Source organism: Coturnix japonica, chromosome 12, assembly GCF_054131305.1.
Source record: "Coturnix japonica strain WE chromosome 12, WE-NBRP24, whole genome shotgun sequence".
NCBI classification, from domain to species: Eukaryota; Metazoa; Chordata; class Aves; order Galliformes; family Phasianidae; genus Coturnix; species Coturnix japonica.
Window position 1 is genome coordinate 15,841,678 of NC_140674.1, and position 10,362 is coordinate 15,852,039.

Below are 10,362 nucleotides of genomic sequence, written 5' to 3' on the forward strand. Positions count from 1 at the left end.
CGAAAACTGATGCTGGTTTCCATGGAAGCAGAATGAATTCTTAGCTGTGGTAGGGTTTGTTTTCCAGCTTCAACCTGGATTTGGGTTAATTGAAATTCAACAGAATTTTCTCCCATTTCCTTAAAACTGCTCAGGGTTGTTGCTTTCAACAAGAAAGAGAGGATCTCCTCTTTGAGTAGCAGTCAAATAAGAAAGCTTGAATTTAAGACAAAAAGTGAGTAGCAATCAGTGCCAGTTTAAAACATATTTAGCATAATTGCAGTTATCATTAGAAATAATGCTTGCAGGGAAATTTTCGGAATGCATAAGCAAGGTAGGTGCCCAGAATGCACTGACCTGCATGCAGTTCCTATGGGAACTTAAGGAAATTTTATTTCTGAGCTGTAATTCTACTGAGGAGAAGCACTTCTACAAAATTTACTTCAAGTCATTGCACCAGTGCCTATTTTTAATCTCAGGAGCAACCCATGCAGCTGGGTGAGCTGGTTGTGCAGAAAAACAGCGGGGTCTCAGGCATTTATGCCTATATGTTGGAGTTGCTTTTGGAAACAGAACATATGATCAAATTTTGGTTATGTTTTGGTTTAACAGCGTGTGGAATGAAGTGAAGGAATTGATTCGTAAGCTTAAGCTTTATGATTTTAGAAGCTAGAAAACAAAATCAGTGCTCTCAAATGAAGTTTTTTACTTACAACATCTGCATTAGGTAAATATTTTAGGTGTTGAAGGAACTGGAGCCTGAGTCTTGTCTAAGCATTAGCCAAATGCAGGTTTAGCTGGAGTATTTGGGTTGTCTCATTCAAGTCTACTGCATGCTGCTGTGTGCTGATTCGCACTGTAATGGCTCAGCTCTGTCACATCATGAGTCCACTGCGTATGCAGTCAGGACACAGGAGAAGCACTGCATGTGGAGCTGTGAAGAATGTCTGTTCTGTTCTGTGGAACTGAATTGCTGGCTTTTGTCAGCTCTTCCCTGCCACCCTCGCGTGTGGAAGCTGACTGTGAATCTGCCTGCATTAGTGCCATCTCCTGGACATGTGGGAGAGAAACCATCTGTGAATCCTGTTTGGGGGCAGATACATTTATTATGTCTTCTGCAAAAAAATAGGTTTGTTTCCTATTCACATCACGGAAGTATTTGTCTTCACCACTTAGAACTTAGGGGATGGTCATTTTGCTGGGTGATATGGAAAGTATTAGGCAGGTCATGGTTCCAGGTAATGGGAAAGCAAGTTTCTGTTTTGACAATACTTACAGCCTTGTGACTCTGCAAACTTCACACAGGTCCCCTTGTTCCTGCAGTTAAAGTCAAGAGACATGAAATAAAGAGTGACCCAACTCCCCTGGGGTTTGAAGGTATGAGTATTTCCATCCTGCATGAAAACCTGTTCAGCAGTTTTTTTATATCATTCACGGAATTCACATCTCATCACTGCCAGTGGATGACACTGGAGCTTATGTAGGCAGTCGGGGTTTGGTGTCAGTTTATCTGTTGAACTGTGATAAATAAAATTTGTCGTCTCTTTTCTTGTCCCCTGCACTAATACTATGTTTATCAACTTTCATCTAGGGTTGCACTTAAATTAAAACCCAGATTCTCTACTTGTTTTGGTAAATAGACCATGATCTGGATCTGGATTTTCTGCCTGGCTTCTACCTCACCTCATGGAAGGGAGGAGAGCTCAGGCAGCAGCAGGGAGCCAAGGCATTACTCTCCACCTTTACCTGCAGTCTGGCCACTTGCATTCCTCTCCCCTTGTTAGGGTTTACACCTAATAAGAGGAGCAGTAGCCACATGCATGAAGGTCACAAAAGAGGCTAGGCTTCATTGGTAACCATTTAAGGTGCAGTGTTTCATTTCAGTCAAGCAGAATTTCTACCTATTTTGTTGCAGCAGGTTCGTCGATTACTGTTTTACAAGCAATACCAAAAAGTTAAACTGGGAAGTGATTCCACAACCACTGAAAGATCACCAGCTTCCAGTGCCAGCATTTCCCTTTACACAATGATTTGCCAGAATGCATTGCCATGTGAGGCACAAGCAGTCAGGCATCCTTGTTGCAAAAGAGAGAGAAGAGAGATGTAAGCTCAGGAATCCCTTTGATTGTGTTGCTCTGCACAAAACCCTGGCAAGTAGACAGGTCAGTTCTGGGATTGGCAACATACCAAAGCTATGTCCTATATTTATAGCTTTCTAATAGATATAAGATACTCATTCATAAATACTTCTCATCTCAGCATACAATGTGGCTGCAGAGGCTGAAGGTATTTCAGGGTGCAACTTCAGGGCTGAAATGACCTTCATTGGGTAAAGAACACAGTCCTACTGCACAACATCCCTTGCCAAACTGAGTTGATTTAAGTGGGAGATGATGAATATTGTTGTCCCTTCACCAGAAGAAACTGCTGCTGTTTCTAGAGCTCTGACAGTTAATGATGTTAAAGATATTATTTACTTGGATAAAATCTTCCCTCACACAATTGCATTCATCAAGAGTGATATTATTCATTTCTCACTGAGAAGAACCTCCTCGGTCAATTTTATTGCTGTGTGGATGGGTGTCAAAACCATACACCATCACCTACAGCATGATCAGCAAACCTGCAAGCAAAGTCTGTTAAAAATTAGGAAGCTGTAGTGAAATAGAGCACTGCACTGTTCACATAGCAACTGTTTTCATTATTTACCATCAGCATTTGCTTCATTTGGCTGCTCTCTGTTATTCTCAAACATAACAGTTTTCCTGTGAGATACTGCTGTGTTTTCACTCATTTGTGCTCATTAAATGTCTCTTCTCTTTATAACTGTTGGATCCTCGTCCAGCTGTTTGTATAAGAGACAACCAGTGTCAGTTGTGATACACACACACACACTTTGTACTGGATTTCTGGTCACTATTTCGCCTTTAAGACAAAAAATTGTACTTCCTGCCACAGATGCTTTTGAGAACACCATATTGGCCCAGACTAAATGTAGCACTGGTTCCACCACAAGACCCGTACCTAGATCTGCTTCACAGACAGGTAAACATCATTAAAACATTTACCATCATCTCAGTTTGAGAGTGTAATATAACTTTAGGACATGATTTATTCTCTTTAACCAAAAGGGATTTCTCTCTTATGATGAGTATCATTTCTCTTTAAAGCAGTTCCCTTGAAAGAATGAGCTCGCATCACTAGCAGTTATAGAATCAATGTCCCAGAACCAGGTTTCATGTTGTTCAGGTGTAGCTGACAATAATTATTTGAACTGATATCAGAGAGCTCAGAATTTGATCTGTGTTGTTTTATAGCTTGAATGAAGTATGTAAAACTTATGTAGGCTACTCCTCAGTCTCTGAAGTATAATTAGCGATTTTAATGGAAAAGTGATGCACGTTCCTGTGAGGATTTCTTGCTGCTTCTGTTTCTGCCTCTGATGGTTCCTGTGAATGACAGTGTCACAAGATCACTGAAGCTTTCTCTGAGAAGAGGGATTACTTTTTTATTTTGCTGTTTGTAGCCCAACCTGTGAGTTTGAACTAAAATTCCTATAGCAGTTGGAAGCTAATTAGCTACAACACATTCTTGTTCATTTATACAGTTTGTTGTATTTTGCTGGTGTGATTCTACTGATACAGGGTCCAGTTGTACATTCTGCATGGTCTGTAACTGAAACTGACTCCTTCATCTCAGTGGGTTCACTCACAACCCAGGACAAGAGTGCCACTTCAGAGGCTAGTTTACCGCTTGAAAAGCATCTCCTGGATGACATCACCAAACCTATAGGGTTAAAACTATGGATGCTGGTTGTGTGTGTGTGGAAAAGGTCTCTATCACTCTTATAACAGAATTGTAGTGGTCAGGGCAGCTGCAGTCCCTTGGAACCTCATCTGAGGAAGGAGAAAGGGCTGTGGAGCTCCATGACCGCATGTTGCACAAGCAATGCCTGTAGCAAAAAGGATGTGCATGGGGAAGGATTAAATTATTGCCTTTTTTTAGACTTTATTTTGTGTTTTATTTTCAAGCTGAGTCTGAAAGGTGGCAGTGGCCAATAGTTGACTTTGTTTTCTCTCTTTTTCAAAGGTTGGCCCAGTAGGCAAATGCCCTCTCTAGACACATTTGAAGACTTTGAAGCCATTCCTTCCAGCATGGATGAACTCTCCAACTCTTCAGACATGGAGGAAGAAACCAACCCAAACAATGTAATTCCTTTTTCAAATTGCCCTTTCCCAGTGCAGCTTTCTTTTCTCTAAAGATCAGGATTCATCCTGCAAAGATTTGTTTCATACCAGCCTTAAATCCATGGGAAGACAGGAGATGTGAGTTTGATCTGGAGCATTAGGGGATTATCTAAAAACTATTTATTGATCGCTACCAGGACCATTAACAGCCAGTCTTTCTTACAAGATGTAGGTTTACAGATGTTAGAAAAGGGAGAGAAAACACTAAAAAACACCGAGTCTTTTCAGACTTTTCCAGGTAACACAAGCTGATGTGACAAACCCAGTTTCTATGTCAAAATAATGTCTTGTTGGCTAATTCTAAAGCCTGAATGCTCATCACAGTTCTGAGTTTCAGTAATGGTTATCCTGAGCATGATACGCATAGTAAAAGGCCATACAGTTTCCAGGAGGAGAAATCTCTGTCATCTTGAAATGAATGATTTGGTATTTAACCAAACTCTCTTGCTGTGTTCTTGTCTCCATAATGACTGTATTTCGGATTTCATTCATTTTAGGGGACCAATCTTTTTCGAGTAGAAGGCAGTTTTGACAGCTGTTTCCCAGATTCTCTTACACTTGAGGATGGAGATCTAGTGCAGTTTGTGCAGGAAGGAGAAAACGGGCAATGGTAAGTACAACAGGGAGATGTAATTTAGCAGGTAGAACATGTACAACCTCCTGGAAAAGACAAATATACAGAAGAATGTCATAGTGTCTTCAGAATCTATTTGAATGCACTTATTCCATTGACTGTAATGGGGAAGAAGCAGTGGGGAGCAGGGACTCAGATGCAGCTTTGTTTAATTCTACCTAGTTAGCTTTCCTCCTAAGTGTTTATGACATGATGTTTGAGAGGACAGGAGTTTGCATGAAGGAAAACAGAAGCCCAGAATGACGGCTGTCAAAGACAGCACCCTCCCATAGGATACATCAGTAAAATCTCTATGCTTTTCACCAAGCTACCTGGTTCACAGTGAACCAGGGAGTGTATTTTAGACACAAAGATAGACTATATTCAGAGATGATTGATAAAGTAGAATTAATCTACCCCCCTTGAGCTTACATACCTTTCATAAAATTCATATTTAAAAGTTGTTATTCTCTGTTGGATAAGTAAGTGTTTGGAGCAGACCCTGCAGGGTGTCTGAATTTTCTTTCCATGAGAAATTTGGAGGAAGAAGATCTGATCTTGAAGTGTCGTTGCCGTCAGACCCCCAGCTCAGAAGTAGCCTGCAGTTGGGAAATAGCTGTCCAACATACCTTGCTAAGAAACACAAGGTCAGGAAAGAGAATGTAGGGAAATGCTCTGACTGTTCTCTGAATTTCAGGTTAGTGAAGAAGTTGGTCTCGGAAAAAAGTGAGTGGGTTCCTTCCAGTATATTGCAGCCAGCAGAGGGGGACACTAACAACATAATTAAGAACAGCAATGCAGGTAAGAGAGTAAATGTTCAACTAGTGTTTAAAAACTGTATTGTTGTTTTGGGGTGAGGATTGTGGGGTTTTTTTGGTGTCTCAAAAATGATGTGATAAACAGTGGACTTTTTTTATTAAGTGCTTGGTCTGAGGGCAGGCTCTGGTGACAACACTGAGCTGGCTTGAAATTTGGTGCCTTAACACCGTTAGTGTCTGGATTTAGATCAGCATCGGGGCTGCTGTTCTGCTTTAGGTTCATTCATGCTTTTGTGGTATTCCACTGCTGCCTCCAAATGCTGGAGGAAAGGCTGCTCTGGTGAGATCTCACCAAAACCAGCACTAAAAGTCACTCTTTGTTCAGCTTTGGTTCTGATCTATCATAGACAGGTTGCACTGGAAAAGCTGAATATCAGCAATTCTGCAGATCAAAGGTTTAAAATTTTAGATAAATTATTGCCCATTCATAAACATAATTTACCAAAACTTGCTCCAGTTTTCTGCTGGTAACACAACAAAACAAAATCTGGCACAGCCATTCCCTGGGGACCTGTGGTAGAGAGCTACTGGCATTTTACTCCAAGGTACTGGTTTCCTTTTTGTTCTGGTTGTTTGGTTGGGGTTTGGGTTTTTTTTTTTGGCTTGGTTTGGTAAAATGGAAAAAAACTTTTTTTTTCCCCCCCATTTCTGTGCTTTGAAGGGAGTTGGTGTTGCTCCACTTCAACAGCGGATCAATTCTGTCTGCAGCCTCAGTGCCTTAAGTATGGCTCTGATTTCTTTCACAGGTCTGATGCTTTACAAGAAAATGAAGCCCACACAGATGACAGTTAATTACTTGCCAAAGGAGCCTCCTTTGCCGTTAGTGAGGGAAACAGGAGAACTGTAGAATTGATTCTTTTACTTTTTTTTAAGATATATTTTATTTCAGGCTTTTAAGAATCAGTCTCAGGACTGTAGGTGGGAATTCCTTTAGACGTTTTGCAGTGACAATGTCCATATCCTCCTTTTCAGACATGTACAACGATTCCTGCAGCACTGCTTCACTTGAGTCGGACACCAAGGAGAGTGAGGTGGCTAAAAGCTTCCCAGCAGAGCAGAAGGCTGGCAGCTGAATGGCAGGACAGGCCTTCCTCAGGACCCTCTCCATCCCTTTGCTTATTTTGGATTGACACTGGATCAAAGTTGCCTTTCTCACAAGCTCTGAGCTTCATAATTCTCTGAAACTTCATTAACATGGAAAGTTGAGAGGAAAAACAAACTTGAGAGGAACATTAAACATCCAGACAACATCAAGAACCATCTTCAGTATTAGAGGAGAAAAATGCTTCTTGCATTGTTTATCAAACTGTTTCAAAAGATGTGGCCTAAATTAGGTCGACAGCAGAGCTGAAGAGTTACTATGCACGCACCTTTTGGCAACTTTCCTTGAACACCGAGTTACTGCAGAGGGACACATACATGGCTTGGAGTTCTTGCTCTACCATGAGTCACTTGGAGGTTTTTCCATTTGCTTGCCTCAGTAGCTGTGCCTTCCCCACCCTCCTTAATCACAGCTGATAGATCACAAATGTGCCCTTATTGCTGATGGTCATCACCAAAATTATCACACGTTATAGAATGGATGTGGAAAGGAAACTTCTGACTTGGACCATCAGAGAGGTTTCATGCAGCAATGGCACAGTGAACAACCTGTTGCATTCAGCATTGGTTTGGAATAATGCAGATGGCAACTTGATATATGGTGGAGATGCAGATCTTAGCCAAGAGGCAACGATGCTGGGACAGCTACTGTGACACAGAACATATTTAAGTGTTTTTATGATATAAGTCATTCCTCTGCACCCTCTGCAGTCTGTGGTGGCTGGTTCACAATCCTTTGCATTTGGTGCCGAGAATTCAAATGGATGCCATTTAATGTCATATATTTGGGTAGACTGCATGCTTTCTTTTTGTGCTGGGCTATGGAGTAGCTACATTTCATTCCCCATATGGAATATATTTAAGCGTCACAAATAGACAGTGAGAGTTAGATGCTCCAATGAGTGGGTAAAGTGTTATTGTTAAATACTTATTTCCGGGATGTTTGGTTATAAGACTGTACCAAATCTCTGCCACAAAAGGATGTAATGTATTATAAGAAGTGATTACAGATTTTATTATTTCTTTACAAGCCATTAGCTCATTTAGAGCAGCTGTTAAGACATGAAAGCATTTTGATGGTAATCGGGTCTTAGGTCCCACAAAAGCTGCTAGTACCTAAGTTAAGATGAGTATTGACTAAGGGTTGCAAACAAGTAAAGATCAGACAGGAAGAAGTGACCCTAGGAGCTCGAGAATTGGTGATTGGCTTTTACCGTTAGAGATTTTAGTTTATCCCTAAGAGTAGTGATGCTCTATGTAAATAATAAAAGGGACAAAAGCACTAAAAATGGAGATGAAGCAAAACCAAAAATCACTCCTTGGTAAAATAGCAAAATAGTGAGTTTCTGACATTTCTGTTATCCTCTTTGCAGAGAACTGAACAATTTTCTTTGTGTTTCAGTGAAGGCTGGTATTGCAGATATCTTAGTGTGTGAGTCAGGATAGCTGTGAAGCAAGTAAATAGTCCCATTCAAGAAAAAGCCTCGAAGTAAGTAGATAAAGGTTTATTCGGATTATTATTATTATGACTATTATCATTATTTGCCTGTGAAGGATTACTAGTTAATTATTAGTTGCACTGTGGTGGTGAATTCCCATGAATAATGTTCTTCTGACCCTCAATATCTAAACTCTGTGGTTTCTAATGGTTTGTATTCATGACAAAAGGATTTGAGAGTTCTGTACCTTTTTCAGAGTCAATTTGGTCCTACAGAGATAAGAGCCTGTACGGTTTGTGCTGGTCATTTACCTTAAAAATGACCTGTAGGATCCCAGGAACACGAATCCTGTTACAGTCTGCTGAAGTTATGAGCACCTTGAGGGAAAAACTGATTCCTTTCAGTCCCTGCCAAGGATATGTGCAGTGGTATATATATATATACATACACATATATATGTTTTTTTGTGTTGGTTTTTTTTGCTTGTTTTTGTAGTGCAATCATTTAATCCTCTCCATAAAATAACTTCATTTTTGTTTCTACATTACTTTCAGTATTTTTTGCACGGCCTGATAACAGTGCTCCTGTCTACCCTTGCCCTAAGCACAGGAGAGGAAAGGGGAAGGGAGCTTTAATTGCACATTAAGTAAGTATAGTAAGATTTGTGTGTGAGCGAGAGAGAGAGATGGGGAAAGGTTACCCTGCGAATGTGAAACTGCCAAAACTAGTATTTGTGTCCTTACACACTCATGGAAAGACCCCAACCTGCACTTTGGAGTTTCAAGTGAAGGAATCTCATTCTAACAGTGAAATAGCAGTGGGAATTCTTTGTTTCAACAGGGGGTGGAAAATCGGGTATTGCGAATCCTCATCCTACCTCTGCTGTGTGCAGACTGACAGGGAGATATTCCTATCACCCTGGTGTCTCTCTGATTAAAATGGGAGATACTGAATTTCCCTCATATCCACTTGATGTTGAACTCTAGTATGTATTCAAAAATGGAAGACCCTTCAGGGGAAAGCAAAGCATTCACCCATATGTGTCCCACTGCGCCCTACAAGAGTGTCAGTGGTGGCATCCTATGGGGTAGTCTGGAGCTGAAGCAGGGAAGCAGACCACTACAAAGGTGTCTCATGTCTCCCAGCACACTGACTCATGGCAAAGGTTTGGGCTGTGTTATTACAGTTCTCATTCCTACTTTGCTTTTGAATTATTATTACTATTTTTCCAAAAATTCACATTTTTTCTTGTTTGACCAAAGGTTAAGTCACTCCTGCACTATAAATGTCCTGAGGATTGCTAGTAACTTCCTGCCCCGTGGCTGCATGCAGTACATGAGATTTGCAGCAACTTCACATCCTTGAAAGTATTCCCTCTGCTCATTTGGGTTTAGTTGGGCAATGGACTCCATCATTACTGGAGTCAGTGACAAACTGGTATACAGGCAATCACCATGATGTCAATCAAGGCCAGAAAGTAACCAGGCTTGATCCTCTCCTTCTTCCACTGCCTAACACCACTGAATGGAGAATCAAACCAATGGTTGTTGTCTGGGCCATAAATGGCTGCAGCCAAACCTTGTTTGGACATTGGCTTTTGTTGCCAGTCACAACAAAGCTGTGCGCGTGGTCTTATATTCTGTTTGTGTATGTAATGAAAAGCCATTTTATTATCCATTGTTTTCTTAGTCTTTGAGATTACAAGCAGGGTTGGGTATGAAAAAGGCCTTGTTTTTCCCTTCCAAAAATACTCGAAGCCTGAATTCAAATATATGTATGATTAGAAACATTTAAGAATAAGGAGAAGAAAAAGAGAGCCAAATTCACTGTTTCTTCCTGCAGCTAGAACTGAAATAGCTGCCAAGACTTCCTCTCCCCAGCTAAGAATTGGTACAGTTTGTTTCCTACATATTTTCCATTGTGTTGATAATGATGTATTTGTATATTGTGGCTGATGAGAGATAATCAGACAGGGAAAGAGCACAGAATTACCTGCTCTTTTTTCCAGTCAAGATGAATGTATGAAATTATTACAAGGAAAAAAAAAAAAGTGTGCAAATGAGCTTTCTGTAATTCTGACCTGTGTAAAACCACACTTTGTTTGAAATTTATAAAAACTATAACTAGTACAAAACATTGCGGTTGATGTCTCTGTATGAAGCAAC

General features: G+C 40.6%; 1 protein-coding gene across 24 annotated transcripts in view; it reads left to right on the top strand.

The window, feature by feature from the left end:
- MCF2L2 (MCF.2 cell line derived transforming sequence-like 2) overlaps nucleotides 1-10,331 on the top strand; it is a 128,934-nt gene extending 118,603 nt beyond the window's left edge. For 15 of the 24 annotated variants that reach the window (XM_015871536.3, XM_085513194.1, XM_015871537.3 and 12 more), the window contains 6 exons: nucleotides 1,285-1,356; nucleotides 2,938-3,024; nucleotides 4,069-4,187; nucleotides 4,724-4,836; nucleotides 5,537-5,640; nucleotides 6,630-10,331. In XM_015871536.3, the coding sequence (XP_015727022.2) occupies nucleotides 1,285-1,356; nucleotides 2,938-3,024; nucleotides 4,069-4,187; nucleotides 4,724-4,836; nucleotides 5,537-5,640; nucleotides 6,630-6,730 (596 nt within the window). In that variant the 3' untranslated portion in view covers nucleotides 6,731-10,331. The remainder of the gene's footprint in view (nucleotides 1-1,284; nucleotides 1,357-2,937; nucleotides 3,025-4,068; nucleotides 4,188-4,723; nucleotides 4,837-5,536; nucleotides 5,641-6,629) is intronic. The other 9 variants (XM_085513208.1, XM_085513209.1, XM_085513205.1 and 6 more) reach the window with 3 other exon arrangements.
- The last annotated feature ends 31 nt before the right edge of the window (nucleotides 10,332-10,362 follow it).